The sequence below is a fragment of the Scyliorhinus canicula genome, chromosome 18 (assembly GCF_902713615.1).
Source record: "Scyliorhinus canicula chromosome 18, sScyCan1.1, whole genome shotgun sequence".
Lineage (NCBI taxonomy): Eukaryota > Metazoa > Chordata > Chondrichthyes > Carcharhiniformes > Scyliorhinidae > Scyliorhinus > Scyliorhinus canicula.
Window position 1 is genome coordinate 81,980,169 of NC_052163.1, and position 25,302 is coordinate 82,005,470.

Below are 25,302 nucleotides of genomic sequence, written 5' to 3' on the forward strand. Positions count from 1 at the left end.
CGTACCATCCTCTCCAAACAGGTGCCGGAATGTGGCGACTCGGGACTTTTCACAGTAACTTCATTGAAGCCTACTTGTAACAATAAGCGATTATTGTATTAGATTACTACGACTCTCAACGAGATAAGCTGCGCAATTATTCGATGAGAAACAAGCCAACGTCCAGGCGGAGGACGACAAATCAGATGAAGAATTGGAAGAGCCAAATGGAATTCCAAAATACTGGTTAACAGTCTTCAAGAAGGTGTATATACTCAGTGGCAAGATACAGGAGCATGATGAGCCCATATTAAAGCATCTACAATATGTGAACGTTAAATGTTCAAAGCGTGAACAGCCAATGAGCTTCACTCTGGAGTTTAAGTTTGAGCCAAATGATTATTTTACAAATGAGGTAATTACGAAAGTATACTAGCTGGAATCACGACATGACCAGCTTCAATTCTCATTCTGTGATGACCCAGAAATCATAGGATGCACAGGGTGCCAGATTGACTGAAAGAAAGAAAAAAATGTCACACTGAAAACCATTAAAATGAAGCCAAAGCATAACAGTCAGAGTAGTCAGAAAACAGTTACAAAAACTGTACCAAATGATTAATTCTTCAATTTCTTCAGTCCTCCTGAAGTTCCACAGATTGGAATGTTAAATGAAAGTTCTGCAGCCCGAATCGCTGATGACTTTGAAATTGGCCGTCTCCTGCGTGAACACACAATTCCATCTGCAATGTTGCACTTTACAGGAGAAGTCTTTGCAGGTGATGCTGACTTTGATGATGAGTACTACGATGAGATTTATGAAGACCATGAGGATAATGAAGAAAGTCAGGGTTCAGAGGGTGAGCCAGATGAGAATGACTGTGAAACGCTAGTACGGTTGTTTCATGGGAGTGATGGTAAACTAGATGAGGAAGCCTGTGAAGCGCTACTCTGTTGGTTTGGCAGGAATGACGAGATGCTCAGAAGGGGCGCTCAGTCTGCGCAGGACACTGAGAAGTGTGAAAGCTCTAAGATGGCAAATGCACAGACTGAAAGTGAGATTGCAGCAGCAGCAACTTTAGAGGAAGACAACTCAGCAGCGAACAAACTAATGACCGAAGATATAGTACCCATTCTGGGGAAACTGGCTCCACAGGTATAAGGTGAATCATCTCAGGCCTATGGAATGGTTCCGGTAGTGGACTCCCCAATACTCGAGGCAGATGGCTGCATCTGTATGCAGCTCCATAACAACAGATGATACTTATACCATGTGGCTGTAATATATATATATATTATATATATATATATAGTTCCATGACGATGGATGATACGTATATAATATTGCCACACGAGGATAAGCCATTACGTGGTTCTTCAAAAAAGATGACCTGTGCATTGTCATTTTGAGTGACGAGGAGCCATCACTTGGGGCTCAAACACAGGATGCACTTATAGCACCCAACGCTGGGGATGTGGATCCAACCCAGACGCCAGAGTGCAATCCACCCAGATGCCAGAGGGCGAGACTCTGCAGCCAGCCGCTGACGGTACAGACTCGTCCATGACTGTACAATCCCTCGGAGGTATGCTGATATAAGATGTCTCCGCAGACGATCCACGATCAACTGCTCCCATGGCGCAGTCGTGGCTGCACCAATGATTTCCAGTATGGAGCCCCCCCTACTGCCATGCTAGTCTCTGCCGGTTTGGTGCTGTTGCCTCTGGTTATGGACACCTTGTCCTGCAAGAGAGAGGGAGGTGTGTCATTGAGTTTGTTGCAATCTGTTTGGGCGATGTAGTTGAATATCTGACAGTGTGTGCAAGCTGTGAGGTGTGGGTGTGATGTTTGTATTAGTGTTAACTGTGTGTGGGTGAGGGCAGCACGTTGGCGCAGTGGATTAGCCCTGCTGCCTCACAGCGCCGAGGTCCCAGGTTCGATCCCGGCTCTGGGTCACTGGGTGTGTGGAGTTTGCACATTCTCCCCGTGTTTGTGTGGGTTTTGCCTCCACAACCCAAAGCTGTGTAGGGTAGGTGGATGCTAAATTGCCCCTTAATTGGAAAAAATTAATTGAGTAGTTTAAACGTAAATTGGCCATGACGCTGCCTGATCCCACTGCCTTCTCAATGTCTGTCTGGAGGGTCTCCTGCTCCTTTGGAGGAAGGAGACCTCTCTTCTCCTGTCCACCTCCTGGACCAAGGCCTCCAGTGCTGTATCAGAGAACCTAGGGGCTGCTGCCTGGCCTGCTGGCTGGCAGAGTCTCTGCCTGAGTTCCAGCATTTGCTCCTTTAAGATATACAGGTTGGCTTTAAGCTGTCCAGCCTCACTTTAAATGGTGCTTGTTAGATCTGAGGTAAGCAGCTATGTATAAGCCGTTGCTTAGAGCACAAAGAGATTTATTATTACTTAAGTCAAATCACCACCACTCCCCGGAGTTTTTCCTTCCCTGACCTGTATCCAGGTTGGGGTTTTTATACGAGATGGGTGTAGTGGTATGATTAGCATAGCTGCCTGCCATTGGTGCAGAACACCAGCTTACCATTGGCTGTGGTCGGTCATGTGCCTCTCGACCGGTTGGTTGAGACCAGTCATGTGACGGCTCCCCGATTGGTCGAGAGGCTGAGTTAACCCCGCCTCCAGGGCGGGGTATAAATACCCAGTACTCCCGGCGGTCGTCCATATACTGTAATCGAGCATCTAGCTGATTAAAGCCAGACTTTTGTCCAGCAACACGTCTCGCGTTCAATTGATGGTACATCAATGGGTTACACCTGTTAAGAGGAATCCCCACTCCTTTGCTTGGGAAGTTCATATTCCCCAGAGGGCACAGTAAACCTGATGGTCCCTGTCCCGTGACCTCCGTTGGGATTGTAACTGTGCTAACGTCAAACCTGGACCCCTGTTGAGGGTTGCAGACCCTGAGCAGCACGTCAGCACTGAGCACGTCATCACTATCAGTGAAATTAGCAGCAGCACCAAGTTTTTGAGCTGGCTGTATCACTACGAATGGGTGCGGATAAATTGTTCATCACGATTCCTGCACTCGATTACCAGCCTGATCCAATTTTAACCCTATGGTGTTTGACAGAACTGGAGAGTATGAAGCACTGGGGGTGGAAAACATGAACGAGGTGAAGGGGTACGATCATTTCCATTATAAATATTGAGAAATAATTAATAATAAAATAGATGACAGGAAGTTTGTTTGGATGTGTGATTTTTAACATTTTATATCGAATTGATTAATTGATCTGCAGCTTCTGTGTCTTACCTCGTTTATAAAGTTGGAATTTTCGCCCACTTGCATCAACAGCAACAGCTACAGGTCCGATCATACTCACTGCGTTTTCTAAATTCCTTGAGTTGCTTCTGACATGTCTGTAGTCCCTGATTGTGGCAACAACCCTCTTTTTGTTGAACCTGCATTTTCCTTCCTAAGTGTTAAAGACAATGTGTAAAGTTAAACTTCAAAGTTTTTTCAAAGTTTCAGAGATAGCCTTACACAGCCCCCTGGATATTAAAAACGACGCTGTGTTTCAGACATTGACGACACGTCAATTGCTCCCATATTTAAATGAAAATGGGACAATTATCAATGTGGTAATTATTGAAGGATCTCCTTGTCTATTGGTGGGAATATTTTGATTGGTTACCTTCTCACCAATGCTGCAGTTAGCATAGCTTCAGAAACACAGGGCGGGATTCTCCGACCCCACGCAGGGTCGGAGAATTGGCGGGAAGCGGCGTGATTTCCGCTCCCGCAGGTCTCCTAATTCTCCCGCCGGTAAAAAACCGGCGTTGTGCAAATCCCGCCGGCAGCCTGTGAAAACAGCTGGCGCCGGCGGGATTTCATTTTTTTAAAACTCATCCTTTAAATCTCCGGCCCGGATGGGCCGAAGTCCCGCCGCTGGGAGGCCTTCTCCCGCCGCCGAGGTGTACACCACCTCAGAAACGGCGGACTCAGCGGCGCGAGCGGGCCCCCGGGGTCCTGGGGGGGGCGGGGGGCGATCGGACCCAGGGGGGTGCCCCCACGGAAGCCTGGCCCGCGATCAGGGCCCCCCGCTCACTCCGCGGGGCAGTGCCGTGGGGGCACTCTTTCTCCTTCCGCGCCGCCACGGCCTCCGCCATGGCGGACGCGGAGGAGAACCCCGCATCGCGCATGCGCCGGCAGTGAGGTCAGCGGCCAGCTGCCGCTGACGTCACTGCCGGCGCATGCGCCGACCGCCGAAAGCCTTTCGGCCAGCCCCGCTACCGACTACGCCGGGTGTTTGCGCCAGTCTACCGGTGCAAACTGCTCCGGCGCGGGGCTGGCCCCCAAAGGTGGGGAGAATTCCCCACCTTTGGAGGAGGCGCGACCCCTGAGTGGTTGGCGCCACTCCCCTACGCCGGCACCCTCCGTCACGCCGGGTAGGGGAGAATCCCGCCCACAGAGTGGATTCCGAGCAAAACACTGGCAATAGAATGGAAGTATAAGTACCATGGGTGGGATTCTCTCAGCCCGGGGCCGGACCAGAGAATCCCCACGACCGGTGGGAATCGCGTCACACCACCCCGACGCAGAGTGGAGAATCGGTGGTGTGGTTGGTGCGGCGGCGGATCCCACGGCGCCCAGTTCGCGCCGGGATCAGCAGCTGGAGCGGCGAAGGTTGCTCCAATGCCGTGCTGGCCCCCTGTAGGGGCCAGAATTGCTGATCCTGAGGCCGTGTTGACGCCATCGAGAAACGCGCCGGGGTTTCCGACGGCGTCAACACATACCCTCAGGATCACAGAATCCCGCCCCATGTCTCAGACATATCTTTATCTTACTCATGTTTAGCAATTAACAGATAAATAGAGAGAAATACATGTTTGGCGATATTATAATAATACATCCGAGTCTTGGTTATGATTGGTAACTATACTCATATGTAATGCATTAGGTAATCCTAATTTTTTTAAATAAATTTTGAGTACCCAACCAATTTTTTTCCAATTATGGGGCAATTTAGCATGTCCAATTCACCTACCCTGCACATCATTGGGCTGTGGGAGTGAAACCCACACAGACACGGGGAGAATTGTAAACTCCACATGGGCAGTGACCCGGGATCGAACCCGGGTCCTCAGCACCATGAGGCAGCAGTACTAACTGTGACAGTGTGCGATCCCAGGTAATCTTAATTTTTAATTGTAAATGGACATGGATAACTTTCAAACCAATGTATTCTTTTGATTAGTGTATGTTAATTAATTGGGAGATACACAGATGTATAATTGCTCTGTATTTTCTATGATCGGTGAGTTGGTAAACCACCGAGTGGATGCTCAGCTCCTCTGCTATATAGCTAGAATAAAGGTGTTGAACTGAAACTCTAAGTGTTGTCTGGTCAGTTGGGGAGTGAGGAAAACTATAGTCGAATAGATGTGAAACTCCCGCAACAATGTCATTCTGTTTTATAATGTTCCTGTGAAGCATTTTGGGACGTCTCATTATGTCAAAGCGCATCATAAATTTAAGTTCTTGTTACCCTCAAATCAAAATGCTTCACAGTTTCACAGCATCTCAGACCCATTTGAGGTATCAAAAGGGAGGGCCTCATCAGCCAGTGTGAGGAGCGGAAACTGGGAAAATCAAACAGTGTTGGGACAATCCCAATAAAATCCCAACTCTGCTGGATGTAAACAGACAAAGATGTGTCGCCCACAAGGAACTGAAACATTAAAAATTTTTTAAAAATAAATTTAGAGTACCCAATTAATTTTTTCCAAATAAGGGGCAATTTAGTATGGCCAATTCACCTACCCTGCACATCTTTGGTTTATGGGGGCGAAAACCACGCAAACACGGGGAGCATGTGCAAACTCCACACGGACAGTGACCCAGAGCTGGGATCGAACCTGGGACCTCGGCGCCACCGTGCTGCCCTAGGAACTGAAACATGAGTGTGTGGAGGAAATGGGGGAGGATCTGAAGGATGCTGTAAAGAACAAGCTGAATCTGTGTGATGTTGATACAAACAGCTGGGAGATGCTGCAGGAGGCTGATCGGGAATGACATCCAATACAGAGGGACAATTCTGACATGAAGCAGCATCAACAGGGAGAACAGTGACTGTGAGGGCGGCACGGTGGAGCAGTGGTTAGCAATGCTGCTTCACGGCGCTGAAGACCCGGGTTCGATTCCGGCCCCTGGTTACTGTCCGTGTGGAGTTTGCACATTCTCCCCGTGTGTGTGTGGGTCTTACTCCCACAACCCATATATGTGCAGGGTAGATGGATTGGCCCCAGTAAATTGTTCCTTAATTGGAAAAAAAAATTAATTGGGTATTCTAAATTTATAACATTTATAATTGTGAGAGAAGGAATATCAGCACGAAAGGCAATTTACGCAAATATTCACCAAGAAGTTTCAAACCAAGTTACTTCTTAATTACAGCCCAATATTCCAAACTTCAAACTATCAAGTTGCAGCTACAATTACCAGATTTACACAAAGGCTGGTCTTTCAAATTGAAATAGTTTTCACACCAACTTTGAACATTCCCATCAAACATTATTAACTGTGTATAGGTCACACCCTAAACTTAAATTGCTCCCTAATTAAAAATGCAGCCGACATTTGAGTAACTGAGCAGCCAGATGGAGCATATGGGGGAACCAAACGGACTAAAAAAATCTTCTAGTTTTATTTTTCGCAGCACATGGTAATTGGTATACTGGGTGATGTTGTACATTCCACAGGGCAGAGCCTGTTAAATGACACGTTGAGTAAGCCGCCTGTCACATCAACATTCTGCCTCACAGAATGGGGAGCAGCAATACGAATGAACTTTAACACCCTGAACTCCTCATTCAAACTGCATGAGAGCAGGAGGTGTTGGGTGGAGATTTGAGAGATCATTCCAATGAGAGGGAGAACTAGTCTGATCTTTAAAGGTGATATCCTCTCACCCTCCCTCACGCTGGTTAGATAGTGACATTGGTGGAAATCTGGCAGCAGATTCTCAGGGAAGAATTGATTCAAGGTAGGATGTCAGCTTCCATTTTATTTGGACTGGGCTCTGCAGTCTAATACCATGAATATTGTAAACATACTTTGTACCTGGTGCATTGGAAACCACATTTAAAAGAGATTTACCTTAGCAGTATATGGATAACCTGCAGCCGCGTTGATGCCTTCATTTCTCATCACATACTCAAAGGCACTTGACATCCATCCACCACGACATCCATGGTTACCATATGGTCCGCTACAATCAACCAGGTTCTGTGCACTCAGAGGAATCAGTTTTCTAGTGGCGCGAAACAACTGTCCTTCAATGGCACCGATTGCACTGAAAGCCCAGCAAGAATCACATAGTCCCTGGTCATGACAGAAATAAAATGACATTAAAAACATCCTGATATAAACCTGAAATCTTTCCATTTGTTGTCAGGGGGAGTACAGATCAACATCGAGGATGTCAGTGCATCTTCATGAAATTTCTAGCAGACACTTGGGATCAGTGAGTGTCTGTGTGGCAGGATTGGGAGGTTATCATTTTCACTCTTGCTTTTTAGTGTTGAGACCTGATTAACCGCGGAATAATTTTATAAGAATTGTTAGGGATGGAATCATGGACAAAGTAAGCCAGCCCGCTGCTTGTGACCCACGTTCCAATCCACATGTGGAGGAAGTGTTTCCAGCTGTTTCAGCTGGAGCTCAGGGTTGCCGAGCTGGAGGGGAAGCTCAACATCAGGGAGGACGGGAGGTTCCTGTGTTCCAGGAGATGGTCACTCCCCAGTCATGGAGAGTTCAGGATGGGAGGCGGGTGGCTATCTGGAGGAGCAGGAAGAAGCAGAAAGTACAAGTATTTTTGGGGAGTCACTCTCAAACAGATACACAGCGTTGGTGATGGCTACAAGTGACAAAACCTCGAAGGGGTGCAGTCCACCCTATGGCATCAATAGGCAAGGGACTCCAGAGAGGGAGAACAGTATGGAATAGAAATGTAATTGTTATAGGAGATTCCAAAGTTAGGTGTTTCTGTAAATGTTATCGAGAGTCCTGCATGGTAAGGTGCCTCACTGATGTCAGGATAAAGGACATCATGAAGAATATTCTGCAGGGTGAAGGGAGTGAGCCAGAAATTGTGTCAGTATCAATGACATCGAGGGGGCATGTACTGTAGGCCTATGGTCAGATTTTCAGGAATTATGGAGAAGATAAAAAGTAGAAGCTCAAGAGAAATACTCTCTTCCCACCAGCGGGAGTAGAAATAGGAAGATTGGGAGGATCAATGTCTGTCTTGAAGTGCAGAAAATGAGGGCTTCAGGGCTTCTGAGCATTGAGACCAGCTCTGGTACAGGAGGTACCGACTCATAAAGAACGCATCACATCCCATTAGGTCTGGGACCAATTTTCTCTAACAGAGGTTCACTACTCTGGTTGAGGAGGGTTTCAATTAAATTGACAGTGGGTTGGGCATGGGCACCAGAAAGTAGAAAAGTGGAACAAGTTCTTCAAGTGAGAATGTTGGATAATCCTCGGGGGCCCCAGCTCACTTGGTTAGACGACTAGTTCATGATTCTGAGCAAGGTGAGCAATGTGGGTTTAATTTGCGTACCGGCTGAGGATATTCATGAAGGCCCTGCCTTCTCAACCTTGCCCCTCGCCTGAGGTGTGGTGATCCTCAGGTTAAATCACCACCAGTCAGCTCTCCACCTCAAAGGGGAAAGCAGCCTATGGTCATCTGTGGCGACTTTACCTTTACCTGAATAATCCTAGAAGGAAATAGCACCACATTCAACAAGAGTCGACTAAGCATGACTGCAAAGACAGGTTAAGAATACATGTATGTTAACACATAAAGAGTAGTGAATAAAATTGGTGAGTTACAAGCACAAAGACCCAAGTTGAAATATGGTGCAGCAGCAATAATAGAAACGTAGTTAATGGTGAGGACAAGGCTGCTAATATTCAATTATACATAATGTTCAGAAAAGATAGGGACAGAAAGGGGGAGGTAGGATGGCAGCAATTAGGGAGGACGTTGTGTTGCAAAGCGAAGATGTCCTGGAGGAACAAGGACAGAATCTACTGGTTTGACATGAGAAGTAAAAAGGGTATGAGTACACGACTGGGCGGGGATAGGTATTGTATAAGTTTCCAGATAGGAAAAGTGAGACAGAGGGGCAAATCTACTCCTTTTCCCCTTGTCCAACGTGGCTTGCCCTTTGTCGGGATGGGAAAATCTGGTCCATATTGTGTGAACGCAGAATAGCATATCTCAATGTGCTACGGAGCCATGCACCAAAGGATGGGGCCTGAAACATTTCACTCCTCTCGGATCTTGCTGATGCCTTGGACAGCACAGGCTTGACACCAATTGTAACATTCTGGGCTTTTTAGAAGCCCATCTCCCTAAACTTCTCAAATTTCCAGGCGGGAGGGATTCAGATTTCTGGATAACTGGGGCTCTTTCTGGGGAAGGTGGGACCTCTATAGACAGGATGGTCTACATCTGAACCTGAGGGGCACCAATATCCTGGGGGGGAGATTTGTTAGTGCTCTTTGGGGGGGTTTAAACTAATTCAGCAGGGGCATGGGAACCTGGATTGTAGTTTTGGGGTACGGGAGATTGAGAGTATAGAGGTCAGGAGCACAGATTTGACTTCGCAGGAGGGTGCCAGTGTTCAGGTAGGTGGTTTGAAGTGTGTCTACTTCAATGCCAGGAGTATACGAAATAAGGTAGGGGAACTGGCAGCATGGGTTGGTACCTGGGACTTCGATGTTGTGGCCATTTCAGAGACATGGATAGAGCAGGGACAGGAATGGTTGTTTCAGGTTCCGGGGTTTAGGTGTTTTAGTAAGCTCAGAGAAGGGGGCAAAAGAGGGGGAGGTGTGGCGCTGCTAGTCAAGGACAGTATTACGGTGGCGGAAAGGATGCTAGATGGGGACTCTTCTTCTGAGGTAGTATGGGCTGAGGTTAGAAACAGGAAAGGAGAGGTCACCCTGTTGGGAGTTTTCTATAGGCCACCTAATAGTTCTAGGGATGTAGAGGAAAGGATGGCGAAGATGATTCTGGAAAAGAGCGAAAGTAACAGGGTAGTTGTTATGGGAGACTTTAACTTTCCAAATATTTTTTTTTAAAATAATTTTTATTGAAGAAATTTTTCAAAATACAAACATTTTAACCCCCCCTACATTTACATTTAAATTATAACAAAACAAAGTCAAACCCCCCTACTTAACAAGAAAAAGAAAAAAAAGTCCCCCCCCCCCTACTCGCGCGTCCCCCCCCCCCCCCCCCCCCCCCGCCGGCGAACCGACAGTCAGACCAACTTATCATTTCTAGCAGCGTCCTCGGGCAGGCCCTGCCCGTGCCACCACCGCTACCGTACTTCCTTCGTCTTTGTCCCCCCTCCCCTCCCCCCTCCCTCCCGCCCTCCCCTCCCCTCCCGGGTTGCTGCTGTCACGGCCTCAGTTTCTATCTCTGATCCAGGAGGTCTAGGAAGGGTTGCCATCGCCTGAAAAACCCCTGCACCGACCCTCTCAGGGCGAATTTGATCCTTTCCAATTGGATGAAGTTTGCCATGTCGTTTAACCAGGTGTTAACACTCGGAGGCCTTTCGTCCCTCCACTGAATCAGGATCCTCCTCCGAGCCACCAAGGACGCAAAGGCTAATATTCCAGCCTCCCTCGCCTCCTGTACCCCCGGTTCCACCCCAACCCCGAAGATCGCAAGTCCCCATCCTGGCTTGACCCTGGACCCCACCACTCTCGACACCGTCCCTGCCACCCCCTTCCAGAACTCCTCCAGTGCCGGACATGCCCAAAACATATGTGCATGATTCGCAGGGCTTCCCGAACATCTAATACACCTGTCTTCACCCCCGAAAAACCGACTCATCCTTGTCCCCGTCATGTGGGCTCTATGCAGTACCTTAAATTGAATGAGACTTAGTCTCGCACATGACGACGACGAGTTGACCCTCTCCAGGGCGTCTGCCCATGTCCCGTCCTCTATCTGTTCCCCCAGCTCTAACTCCCACTTATCTTTCAGCTCCTCTACTGGTACCTCCTCCACCTCCTGCATAATCTTATAGATGTCCGAGATCTTCCCCTCCCCGACCCAGACCCCTGATAGCACCCTATCACTCACCCCCCTGTCGGGGAGCGCGGGGAACCCCGCTACCTGTCGTCTGGCAAATGCCTTCACTTGGAGGTACCTGAACGTGTTCCCCGGGGGGAGCCCAAATTTCTCCTCCAGCTCTCCCAGGCTCGCAAACCTCCCCTCTATAAACAAGTCCCTCAGTTGTCTAATACCCGCCCTCTGCCAGCTCTGGAATCCCCCTCCTGTGTTTCCCGGCGCAAATCTGTGGTTCCCTCTTAGTGGTGCCCCTATCAGACCCCCCACTTCCCCCCTGTGTCGCCTCCACTGCCCCCAGATCTTGAGGGTGGCCGCCACCACCGGGCTCGTGGTATATCTCGTGGGAGGGAGCGGCCATGGTGCCGTTACCAGTGCCCCTAAGCTTATGTTGCCGCAGGACGCCCTCTCCATGCGCTTCCAGGCTGCCCCCTCCCCTTCCATCATCCACTTTCGTACCATCGATGTATTTGCCGCCCAGTAATATCCTGAAAGGTTGGGTAACGCCAGCCCTCCACTATCCCTACTCCGCTCCAAAAAGACCCTTCTAACTCTCGGGGTGCCATGTGCCCACACATACCCCATGATACTACTCGTTACCTTCTTGAAAAAGGCCCTGGGGAGGAAGATGGGCAGACACTGGAACAAAAACAAGAACCTCGGGAGGACCGTCATTTTAACTGACTGCACCCTCCCTGCCAGCGACAGCGGCACCATGTCCCACCTCTTAAACTCCTCCTCCATCTGTTCCACCAGTCTGGAAAAGTTCAACTTGTGGAGGGTCCCCCAGTTCTTTGCCACCTGCACCCCCAAATACCTAAAACTTTTAACTGCTCTTTTGAAGGGGAGCCTCCCAATTCCCTCCCCTTGGTCTCCCGGGTGTATTACAAAGACCTCACTTTTCCCCAGATTTAATTTATATCCCGAAAAGTCCCCGAACTCCGCTAGTATCCCCATTACCTCCGGCATTCCCCCCTCCGGGTCTGCCACATACAACAACAAATCATCCGCATAGAGCGAGACCCGATGTTCCTCCCCTCCCCTTGTCAGTCCTCTCCACCCCCCTGAACCCCTCAGTGCCATCGCCAACGGCTCAATCGCTAATGCAAAGAGTAAGGGAGATAGGGGACATCCCTGCCTAGTACCTCGATGGAGCCCAAAATATTCTGACCTCCTCCCGTTTGTTACCACACTTGCCATCGGAGCTGAATAGAGCAGTTTTACCCACTTGATAAATCCCTCCCCAAACCCAACCTTTCCAACGTCTCCCACAAGTATTCCCACTCCACCCTGTCAAATGCCTTCTCCGCGTCCAGCGCTACCACTATCTCCGCCTCCCCTTCCACTGCTGGCATCATAATCACATTTAACAATCTCCGGACATTTGTGTTAAGTTGGCGTCCCTTCACGAACCCCGTCTGGTCTTCATGGACTACCCCTGGCACACAATCCTCTATCCTGGTTGCCAGGACCTTTGCTAACAGCTTGGCGTCAACATTCAGGAGGGAGATGGGCCTGTAGGACCCGCACTGGACCGGGTCCTTGTCCCGCTTCAAAATCAAGGAGATCAGGGCCTGCGACATTGTTGGGGGCAGAACCCCCCCCTCGCGCGCCTCATTAAAGGCTCGCACCAGCACTGGACCCACCAAGTCCACAAATTTCCTGTAAAACTCCACCGGGAACCCATCCGGCCCCGGCGCCTTCCCCGCCTGCATCTGGCCTATCCCTTTAATTAGCTCCTGCAGCTCTATCGGCGTCCCCAACCCTTCCACCAGCTCCTCCTGTACCTTTGGGAACCTCAATTTGTCGAGAAAGTTCTTCATTCCCCCTCTCCTCTTCGGCGGTTCAGACCTATACAATTCCCTATAGAAGTCCCTAAAGACCCTATTCACCTCTTGCCCCTTCTGCACTACGTCCCCACCCCTCTCTCTCACTCCCCCAATCTCTCTGGCTGCATCTCGCTTACGAAGCTGGTGTGCCAGCATCCTGCTCGCCTTTTCCCCGTACTCATACGCCGCACCCTGCGCCCTTCTCCACTGCATTTCCGCCTTCCTAGTGGTCAGTAGGTCGAACCTGGCCTGCAAGCTACGCCGCTCCCTTAATAGCCCCTCCTCTGGTGCCGCCGCATATTTCCTATCTACTTCTAGGAGCTCCCCCACCAGCCTCTCCCTTTCCTGCCTCTCCTTCCTCTCTCTGTGTGCCCTTTTGGAGATCAACTCTCCTCTAATCACTGCTTTCAAGGCCTCCCAGACCGTCCCCACCTGCACCTCACCTGTGTCATTCGTACCCAGATAGTTCTCAATGCCCGTTCTCACCCTTCTGCACACCTCTTCGTCCGCCAACAGCCCTACATCCAGGCGCCACAACGGGCGTTGGTCCCGCGCACTCCCCCATGTCCACGTCCACCCAATGTGGTGCATGGTCCGATATCGCAATGGCCGAGTACTCCGTGTCCTGCACTCTCGGTATCAGCCCCCTGTTCAATACGAAAAAATCGATCCTAGAGTACACTCTGTGGACGTGGGAGAAAAAAAGAATACTCCCTCGCCCTAGGCCTACCAAATCTCCATGGGTCTACCCCTCCCATCTGCTCCATGAACCCCCTTAACACCTCTGCCGCTGCCGGCCTCCTATTCGTCCTGGAACTCGATCTATCCAGCCCAGGGTCTAACACCGTATTAAAGTCCCCTCCCATGATCAGGCCCCCCTGCCTCCAGTCCCGGGATGAGGCCCAGCTAGGCAGGCCTCATAAAACCCGCGTCGTCCCAGTTCGGGGCATACACATTACCAGTACCAATTCTCTCCCTGCAGCCTACCCCTCACCATCACGTACCTGCCCTCCTTGTCTGCCACCACCTCTGCCGCCACAAACGACACCCTCTTTCCCACCAAAATCGCCACCCCCCGGTTCTTGATATCCACCTGTCCCACCCACCCCTTTCTCAGGCGGACCTGATCTGCTACCCTCAAATGAGTCTCCTGCAGCATGGCTACATCAGCCTTCAGTCCCTTCAGGTGTGAGAAGACCCTTGATCTTTGACCGGCCCATTCAGCCCCCTTACGTTCCACGTGATCAATCAGCAATTCTGACCCCACCCCCCCCGGCTCTCCCCTTCTCGTCCCTGGTCTTTCCAGCAGCAACCCGGTGTCCCCCCCCAGCCCCCCCCCCCTTCCCCCCCCCCCCCCCCTGGCTAGGACCCCTCCTAGCCGCGATGTACCCCACATCGTACTCCCGAGAGTCAGCTGGTCTCCGCTGACCCGGCTGCTCCTGCCACATTCCGACTCCTCCCGGTTCACCCCATCTGCGCCCGTGAAAGATCCCCTTAAAACCCCCGAGAAAGACCCGCATAATCAACCCGCTCCCCCCCGTCCCGTCTCCCCAACTTAACGATATAAATACCCAATGGCAACTAAATACATAAATACTTAACTACATACTTAAATAACAAAATAATTAACTAGCTATCAACTAACAGTGTGCCCAACCATCACCCTCCATCAAACAGTATAAATAACCGCAGATAACCATAACCCGAAAAGAAAAAAAAAGAACAAAAAACCCCCCCAAGCACCCAAAGGAAAAGGGTAAAAGGGGTAAATAACTAAGGGAAATTGGAAACGGGAAGAAACACCCCATAAGAAGCCAACGACCCACAATAGAGATTTCAACAGTACAAATATACAGAAACACCCAACAACTCGAAACCTTCAAGATATTCAGAAAAGTCAACCGTTCGAGAAAAAACACCCCAAACCATCCACGAAACTGTTACCTAGTTCCGACCTGGCCTGAAAAAGAAAAGGGCCACTTGCTCAATCAAGAGTCCCCAGGCGGCTACGACCGCCGGTGCTCCCAGGTTTTAGTTCGTGTCCAACTTTTCCTCTTGTACAAAGGTCCAGGCCTCCTCTGGGGACTCGAAATAATGATGTTGGTCCTTGTAGGTGACCCACAAGCGCACCGGCTGCAGCATTCCAAATTTGATCTTTTTCGCGTGTAGCACCGCCTTTGTCTGGTTGTACCGGGCCCGCCGCTTTGCCACCTCCGCACTCCAGTCCTGGTACACCCTTACCGTCGAGTTCTGCCACTTGCTGCTTTTCTCCCTTTTTGCCCCACCTCAGGACTTTCTCTCGTCACTTAGCCGCTGGAAATCGCACCAGCACCGCCCTCGGGGGCTCGTTTGCCCTAGGCCTCCTGGCCATGACCCGGTATGCCTCTTCCAATTCCAGGGGCGCCGGACCGGCCCCTTCCCCCATCAGGGAGCTCAACATCTCCGCCACATATCCCGGGAGATCCGACCCCTCCAGGCCTTCTTCCAGGCCCAGGATCCTCAAATTTTTCCGCCTCATCCGAGTGTCCAGCTTCCTCGAAGCGGCTCTGCCACTTCATGTGGAGTGCCTCGTGCACCTCCACCTTTGCCCCGATGACTGTGGCCTCCTCCTCCCTCGCGGTCATCTCCTGCTGCAGCTCTTTAATCGACGCCTCTTGGATCGCCTGGGCTCCCACCAACCTGGTGGCCGTCGCGTTCATGGACTCTAAGAGCTCCACTTTCATCTCCGTGAAAAAACGGAGGAGAGTGGCCTGCTGCTCCTCCGCCCATTTCTTCCACTCCCTCCGATGCACCGCCGGCCGCCATTTGATTTTCTTCCCCGCTTTTTTTTGGGGAGCTGCTGCCGTTTTTCTTGCCGCTCCGCTCCGGGTACCGACCATAAAATCGGTCTAGTTCTCCTCAGGGGACCTTCCCCCACCGGGATTCGTTTTTTTCAGCGCCGTTGGGGCCCTCCAATTGGCCCAAAAACACCTTTGTTGCAGGAGCTTCCAAATGTGCGGCTTAGCTAGTCATAGCCGCAACCGGAAGTCAACTTTCCAAATATTGACTGGAAAGATATAGTTCGAGTACATTAGATGGGTCGTTCTTTGTACAATGTGTGCAGGAGGGTTTCCTGACACAATATGTTGACAGGCCAACAAGAGGAGGAGGCCACATTGGATTTGGTTTTGGGTAATGAACCAGGCTAGGTGTAGATCTGGAGGTAGGTGAGCACTTTGGAAACAGTGACCACAATTCGGTGACCTTTACGTTAGTGATGGAAAGGGATAAGTATACCCCGCAGGGCAAGAGTTATAGCTGGGGGAAGGGCAATTATGATGCCATTAGACATGACTTAGGATGTGTTGGTTGGAGAAGTAGGCTGCAAGGGTTGGGCCACTGGATATGTGGAGCTTGTTCAAGGAACAGCTATTGCATGTTCTTGATAAGTATGTACCAGTCAGGCAGGGAGGAAGGGGGTCGAGCGAGGGAACCGTGGTTTACCAAAGAAATGGAATCTCTGGTTAAGAGGAAGAAGGAGGCCTATGTGAAGATGAGGCATGAAGTTTCAGTTGGGGGCGCTTGATAGTTACAAGGAAGCGAGGAAGGATCTAAAGAGAGAGCTGAGACGAGCAAGGAGGGGACATGAGAAGTCTTTAGCAGGTAGGATCAAGGAAAACCCAAAAGCTTTCTAAAGGTATGTCAGGAATAAAAGAATGACTAGGGTAAGAGTAGGGCCAGTCAAGGACAGTGGTGGGAAGTTGTGTGTGGAGGCTGAGGAGATAAGCGAGATACTAAATGAATACTTTTCGTCAGTATCACTCAAGAAAAAGATAATATTGTGGAGGAGAATGCTGAGACCCAGGCTATTAGAATAGATGGCATTGAGGTGCGTAGGGAAGAAGTGTTGGCAATTCTGGACAAGGTGAAATAGATAAGTCTCCGGGGCCGGATGGGATTTATCCTAGGATTCTCTGGGAAGCCAGGGAAGAGATTGCTGAGCCTTTGGCTTTGATTTTTAGGTCATCATTGGCTACAGGAATAGTGCCAGAGGACTGGAGGATAGCAAATGCCGTCCCTTTGTTCAAGAAGGGGAGTAGAGATAACCCCGGTAACTATAGGCCGGTGAGCATAACGTCTGTGGTGGGTAAGGTCTTGGAGAGGATTATAAAAGATACGATTTATAATCATCTAGATAGGAATAATATGATTAGGGATAGTCAGCATGGTTTTGTGAAGGGTAGGTCATGCCTCACAAACCTTATCGAGTTCTTTGAGAAGGTGACTGAATAGGTAGACGAGGGTAGAGCAGTTGATGTGGTGTATATGGATTTCAGTAAAGCGTTTGATAAGGTTCCACATGGTCGGCTATTGCAGAAAATACGGAGGCTGGGGATTGACGGTGATTTAGAGACGTGGATCAGAAATTGGCTAGTTGAAAGAAGACAGAGAGTGGTAGTTGATGGAAATGTCAGAATGGAGTTCAGTTACGAGTGGCGTACCACAAGGATCTGTTCTGGGGGCCGTTGCTGTTTGTCATTTTTATAAATGACCTAGAGGAGGGCGCAGAAGGATGGGTGAGTAAATTTGCAGACGACACTAAAGTCGGTGGAGTTGTAGACAGTGCGGAAGGATGTTGCAGGTTACAGAGGGACATAGATAAGCTGCAGAGCTGGACTGAGAGGTGGCAATGGAGTTTAATGTGGAGAAGTGTGAGGTGATTCACTTTGGAAAGAATAACAGGAATGCGGAATATTTGGCTAATGGTAAATTCTTGTAGTGTGGATGAGCAGAGGGATCTCGGTGTCCATGTACATAGATCCCTGAAAGTTGCCACCCAGGTTGATAGGGTTGTGAAGAAGGCCTATGGTGTGTTGGCCTTTATTGGTAGAGGGATTGAGTTCCGGAGCCATGAGGTCATGTTGCAGTTGTACAAAACTCTAGTACGGCCGCATTTGGAGTATTGCGTACAGTTCTGGTCACCTCATTATAGGAAGGATGTGGAAGCTTTGGAACGGGTGCAGAGGAGATTTACCAGGATGTTGCCTGGTATGGAGGAAAATCTTATGAGGAAAGGCTGATGGACTTGAGGTTGTTTTCGTTAGAGAGAAGAAGGTTAAGAGGTGACTTAATAGAGGCATACAAAATGATCAGAGGGTTAGATAGGGTGGACAGCAAGAGCCTTCTCCCGCGGATGGAGGTGGCTAGCACGAGGGGACATAGCCTTAAATTGAGGGGTAATAGATATAAGACAGAGGTCAGAGGTGGGTTTTTTACGCAAAGAGTGGTGAGGCCGTGAATGCCCTACCTGCAACAGTAGTGAACTCGCCAACATTGAGGGCATTAAAAAATTTATTGGATAAGCATATGGATGATAAGGGCATAGTGTAGGTTAGATGGCCTTTAGTTTTTTTTTCCATGTCGGTGCAACATCGATGGGCCGAAGGGCCTGTACTGCGCTGTATCGTTCTATGTTCTATTTCCCAAGAGTGGGTTGGAGTTTAACAGCTGTCTGACCAGATCAGCTGCGTGGAGGTGTGGATCATGCCTGTTGAGTTGGGAAAGAGTCTCAAAAAGGTAATTTAAAATGCTCTTCAACTTCTAAAGACCTTTAACACTTGGAGGTTGGAGAAATCCATCACAGGTCAGCAGAGAAGCCAGCATTAGGAACATTGCCAGTTCAGGGAGTTGTCACTTATGTACTCAAGTAATACTACCTGCCAGTGGAATGTCACCTGATCAGCAGAGTGTTTGAGTGGCCTTTCAGTTGACCACCATACCGTGCAGAAACAATATCTCTAATAAATCTGCACTGTACACAAGATTAGAGCGTGAACACCTCTACTTCTTTTCTGTTTGCAGCTTCGAACAAAAAATATAACACACTTCAGATATTACCTGGAATCACGGTGAATATCAGAGCAGTGGTACGCACATAAACAGCTGCAATGAGTAACCAGCAGCGGCATTTCAGGCAAGAGAATTAGAAGCTCACACCTGGGGTTGGATTTTCCCGCCCCGACACCAGCGAGCGCAAGCCGGAAGGGGAAATTTGGAGAGCCTCTGACCTTTAACGGCTTTCCAAGTTTTCCTATCCCAGTGGCAATGATGGAGCTGGTGTTGGAGCTGGAAAATACCATCTCATAATGACTGGAATGGTTCCTTCTGACTTTTACCTGGTTCATCACCGAAGTTACATAGCCTTTTATACTCCAATCGACAAATACACTTGTCACATCATCATCACTTTCTGGCTGATTGGATGCCCTCAGAGCACAACATGGCTAATGCTGGAAATGGTGTGCTGTACCCTTGCTCAGAAGCCGAGATCATTGGAAATGATAAGCAGCAGTCTGCTCAGGGAAGCCGAAGTACCGGGATCACAAGGATAGAAGAAAGGGATGAGGGGCATGAAGGAGAAGACCTATAGGCAGAGGACAGAAACTTGCAGATGATTGAGAACCAGTGCCAATGAAGACTAAGAGTGTCTAGGCAGATAGATCACAGGCATCAATGCCTTTGTCAACTGTGGATCTCTGTGAAATTCACAGGCAGCTTCACACCAGTGCATCAGCCAGAGAACAGTATCCCCTTATTAATGCTGGACAGCACCTCAGAATCAAAACTGATGGGGCGTTGTAGGCTCAGGACAGTGGGCACCATGTCTGGTGCAGTTATTTGGTACCCGCAATTCCTCCTGGGCTGGTCTTCTGCGATCTCCATATATGGTCCTCCAGAAAAGTGTGGTCCTTAAGGACAGTGAGGACCTGAAAGGGGATGGATTATCAGAGGTGGTAGGGGTAAAAGAGGAGGAAGAAATGGATGACAGAGGGAGAAGATGTGAACAGAGAGGTACTGACTCTGCATGACAAGGTAACCACGCTCTGCAGCCTCCTGCCATGCTCTCAGTAGATGACTGCCCTCCTCTTCCTCATGGGTGCCTGTCCTCCTCCTCCCCTGCCACCCCAATTCCTGCCCCAATTGCTTTAATGGACAGGAAACCAGTTTCAATTCGGGCTCAAAACCAGGGAAATATGCAACTCAGATCAGTTTTCCACCAGAGATGGGATTCTTACACAAAAACAGACCTGTCTCCAAGAGGAATAATCAGGCACATTGTTTGCCATCCTCACCATGTGTCTTCATGTGGAATATGCAGAACAAGCACTTCCTGGGTAGGGAATGATCCGTAAAAGCTCAAGCTCCACAGAATTTAAGTGGATAAGTAAGAGTGTGCAATGGAATGCTCATGAAGTGAGAGTGATATAATATACATGGAGCTTGGAGAGTCCATCTTGATTTGAGTGTTGCCAGTTTAGGTCTGAAATTCGTATTTAGCATGCAAAATTGTACTTCTACACTTAAAGCAACATAGACAGTACAGCACAGAACAGGCCCTTCGGCCCTCAATGTTGTGCCGAGCCATGATCACCCTACTCAAACCCACGTATCCACCCTATACCCGTAACCCAACAACCCCCCTTAACCTTACTTTTGGTAGGACACTACGGGGCCAATTTAGCATGGCCAATCCACCTAACCCGCACATCTTTGGACTGTGGAGGAAACCGGAGCACCCGGAGGAAACCCACGCACCACGGGGGAGGACGTGCAGACTCCACACAGACAGTGACCCAGCCGGATCGAACCTGGGACCCTGGAGCTGTGAACGCATTTATGCTAACCACCATGCTACCCCTGCTGCATCTAATAAAGCTTTTGTACTTTGGAATGCAGCATTTAATATTCGCTTTCCGTGATAAAATGAACTTAAGATTGAGAATTCCTACCATGATTTCAATACTGTGGTGAATGTAATATATGTTAATATATACGTAATTCACACTTGTTGTAAGCGCAGGTAGCGTTGTCCTACCACTAGGGGGAGTAGCGCTGGAGCACCTAGGAACTTGTACTGGGCTCCACCCTTGGTTGCGCCCACGACTCCTCCCCCTTGTGCAGCTGTATAAGTACCCGTGTCCAGAGTCAGCCTGGGTCACTACGAGTTCATCGACAGGTAACAGGCTGGCTCTGAAGTAAGTCGATTAAAGCCTAGATTCACATTGGAAACACTGTCTGGTGAATTGATGGTTCCATCAATACCCGACCCTGACACCGGCGGGCATCGTTGTGTGCGGGGCAGGAATTTTGGAGAACTGTTGACTTCTAACAGCTTTCCAAGTTTTCCTGTCCCACCGACGATGAAGCTGGTGTTGCAGCTGGAAAATTGCACTTCAATAATGGCGAGAATGGTTCCTTCTGGTTTTTACCTGGTTCCTCACTGGAGTTACATAGCCCTTTTCCCTCCAATCGACAAATACAGCTGTCAGATTATAACCACTTTCTTCATCAAATTCATCATCATCTCCATCTTTTTCAACTACATCATGTTTGTCAAATTCTTCAGTCCATTGATCAGCTTCGACTGGGAGAAATCCATTCATGCGTTCATTGAACTCTTCAGTGGTCTAGAAAGTCAAATACATGGGCATTCATTAATAAAGCAAATTATTTTTAGTGGATAATGTGTCGGAGAAGAACGGATAACCTCACAGGACCACATTCGCATCCACTCACTGAGCTTAGCAAAAAGAGAGATTAAAATATCAAGCAGCGCTGACACTCCATTCTCAAGATGTTTGACTAAAATAAAGAACTGCAGGAAAATGGTCATCCATTTCTCATACTCCAAGATAAAGATGGGTGGGGAGCCTGAAGATGATAAAGTATCCCTCTGGTCGAGGGTACAACAATCAAATGGCAGCAGTGATTATACATGTCCCTCATTTTATGTGAAATAATTTGATAATCTGGGAACATAGGAGCAGGAATAGACCAGGCAACCGGTCCAGCCTGTACCGCCATTCAATACGATCATGGCCGATCGGACACTTCATTGCCTTTTCTACCCACTATCCCGATAACCCTTTACGTCATTGTCAATCAGAAATATATCAATCTCAGCTTTAAACATACTCAAAGGCAGAGCTTCCACAGCCCTCTGGAGTAGAGAATTCCAAAGCTTCACAAGCCTGTCTGTAAAGACCATGTGAAAAGAAGGACTTGAAGCAGGATTAGGCAATTCAGCCCCTCAATTCTGCTCATTCAATATAATCATAGCTGATCTTCTCTCGGCCTCATCTCCATTTTCCTGCCCATTCTCTGGAACCCTTCAACCCATTACTAATTAAAATCTAATAATAATAATTTCTTTATTGTCACAAGCAGGCTTACATTAACACTGCAATGAAGTTACTGTGAAAAGCCCCAAGTCATCACATTCTGGCGCCTGTTCGGGTACACAGGAGAATTCAGAATGTCGAAATTAGCTAACAGTACTTTTTTCAGGACTTGTGGGAGGAAACTGGGGCACCCGGAGGATACCCACGCAGACACTGGGAGAACGTGCAGACTCCGCACAGACAGTGACCCAAGCCGGGAATCGAACCTGGGACTCTGGCACTGTGAAGCTATAGTGCTAACCATTATGCTACCAAACTTCCGGCATGCACTGAACTCTTGGTAGTAAATATCACAGATTTGAAAGAGGTCATTTCTCCTCATCTCTGTTTTAAATCTGCTACCCTTTATCCTAAAAACTATCACCTCTGGTTCTAGCTTGTCCCACAAGAGGAAGCATCCGCCATACATCTTATTTGTCAATAACTTTTATCATCTGCTATACCTCACTTAGATCTCCCATTCTTCTAAACTCCAGAGAGTATAGGCCTAAACTGCTCAATCTCTCTATCAGGCCAACCCCTCATCTCTGGAATTAAACTTGTGAACCTCCTCTGAACAGCTTCTAATGTAACTACATCCCTCGTTAAATATGGGGACCAAAACTGGGCACGATCTTCCCAAAAGGGATCAAAGACCCCGGGTGCGTGTGTTTAACCATGTGGTTTCCCGGCACCCGCAATGCCAAGAAACAGGTGGTTATTCGATGTGACGCGTGTTGAAAAGGGGGCCTAAATGGGGAATCCGCGGCCGAGCCTCACAAAGCCCCGTTTGTAACTACAGGAAACTTAGCTAACCAGAACTCCCCCTTATAGCGAGAGATCGGGTTGCCACTGTTAAATGCGTTCCAATCTCCGAGGCCCACAAAAAAAATCCCTGACCTTCCCCCAGCCCGAACTGATCTTGGGAGGGCCCTCTGCAGTCCCCACACCCACGTTGGCAACTCCAGCCCAATTGCACAGTGTCCCTGCCTCCAGGGCACCTCAGGACTACCAGGCTGGCAACCCAGGCTCCACCTCCCCAGGAGAAGGCTGCCCACAACCACCAAGAGCGGGAGAAGACAGGAGGGGGACTGCCGGACCTGTGGCCCCTCACTATGGTTGAGCAGAGAGCCTGGAAGAAAGGAAGGTCGCTAAGGTGGAGCTCGGCCGCGGGTGAGGAATTAAGATCCCGCTTAGTTGCGGTTCCCCATGACACGTGGCCCAAGTTAGAAATAGGAAAGGAGCAGTCACGTTGTTAGGAGTTTTCTATAGGCCCCCAAATAGTAATAGAAATGTGGAGGAAGAAATTGCAAAACAGATTATAGGTAGGTTTTGCAGGTCTCAAGGTAGTTTTCATATGTGACTTTAACTTTCCAAATATTAATTGGAACCTCTATAGGTTGAACAGTTCGGATGGGGCAGTTTTTTGTACAGTGTGTGCAGGAGGGTTTCCTGACACAATGGGCGCGATTCTCCGCCCCCCACGCCAGGTTGGAGAATAGCGGGAGGGCCTCCCGACATTTTTCATGCCCTCCCGCTATTCTCCCCCGCCCCCCACACCCAACCCACGCCACGAATCGCCGCTCGCCGTTTTTTAAAGCGAGTGGCGATTCTCCGAGGCCGATGGGCCGAGCGGCCGGGCCTTCACGCCCGTTTCAACACAGCAGCAAACACACCTGCTCACTGCCGTTGTGAAACGGGCACCAGATGCCCGTTTGGGGCATCTAATGGCCCGATTTGGACGGGAGCAGCGCAACTGTGCTCGATAGGGGACAGGCCCGCGATCGGTGCCCACCGATCGTCGGGCCAGCGTCCAAAACGGACGCACTCTTTCCCCTCCGCTGCCTGGCAAGATCAAGCCGGCATGTCTTACTGGGCGGCGGTCAAGAAAGACTGCACCGCGCATGCGCGGGTTCATGCTGTCTGCGCGATGAAGTCATCCGCGCATGCGCGGATTGGAACCGGCAACCCGCGCATACGCAGATGACTTCACATTCTCGGCGCGACGAGGTCGCGGCCGGGAAAGACGAGGCCCGCTCCTAGCCCCCCGGGTGGGGGTAAATTAGGTGCGGGGAGCGGGCTCCGAGGCCGTCGTGAATCTCGGCCGACTTCATGATGGCCTTCACGAATTCGACCCCTGCGGAGAATTCCGCCCAATATGTGGATAGGCCGACAAGAGGGGGGGGGGGGGGGGTGCACATTGGATTTGGTACTGGGTAATGAACTGGGCCAAGTGTTAGATTTGTTTGTGAGAGAGCACTTTGGAGATAGTGACCACAATTCGGTATCTTTCACTATTGGAATGGAGAGGGATAGGGCCACATGGCAGGGCAAGGTTTATAATTGGGGGATGGGTAATTATGATGCGATTAGGCAAGAAGTAGGGAGCATAAGATGGGAACAGAAACTGTCTGGGAAAGGCACAAATGAAAAGTGGAGCTTGTTCAAGGAACAAATATTGCGTGTTCTTGATTGGTATGTCCTTGTCAGGGAGGAAATGGCCGTGTGAGGGGATCATGGTTCACAAAAGAGGTTGAATGTTTTGTCAAGAGGAAAAAAGAAGTGTTTGTAAGGATGAGAAAACAAAGTTCAGTTGGGTCGCTTGAGGGTTACAAGGTAGCAAGGAATAAGCTAAAAAAAAGGGCTTAGGAGAGCTAGGAGTGGGCATTAGAAGTCCTTCGAGCGTCAGATCAAGAAAAATCCCAAGGCTTTTTACTCTTATGTGAGAAATAAAAGAATGACCAGGGTGAGGGTAGGACTGGGCAATGACAGTAGTGGGAACTTGTGCATGGAGACAGAAGAAATAGGAGAGGCATTGAATGAATACTTTTGTTCAGTGTTCACCAAGGAGAGGGGCCATTTTTGAGTGTGATACAGGAGGGTAGGCTGGAGGAGGTAGATGTTTTGAGGTAGGATATATTAGCAATTTTGAAAAACCTGAGGGTTGACAAGCCCCCTGAGCCAGATGGGACATATCCAAGGATTTTTTGGGAGGCAAGGGATGAGATTGCAGAGCCTTTGACTTTGATCTTTGGATCCTCACTGTCCACGGGGATAGTTCCAGAGGACTGGAGAGTGGAGAATGTTGTTCCTCTGTTCAAGAAAGGGAATAGGAATGACCCTGGTAATTATAGGCCAGTTAGTCTTACTTCGGTGGTCGGGAAGTTAATGGAAAAGGCCCTGAA

At 49.3% G+C, this 25,302-nt stretch overlaps 1 protein-coding gene across 1 annotated transcript in view; it reads right to left on the minus strand.

Annotated features, from left to right (window-relative positions):
- Nucleotides 1-1,673: 1,673 nt before the first annotated feature.
- LOC119952926 (procathepsin L-like) overlaps nt 1,674-25,302 on the minus strand; it is a 46,264-nt gene continuing 22,635 nt past the window's right edge. Inside the window, 4 exon segments of the mRNA XM_038776558.1 lie at nt 1,674-1,723; nt 3,252-3,414; nt 7,098-7,322; nt 21,167-21,364. Coding sequence (XP_038632486.1) covers nt 1,674-1,723; nt 3,252-3,414; nt 7,098-7,322; nt 21,167-21,364 — 636 coding nt within the window.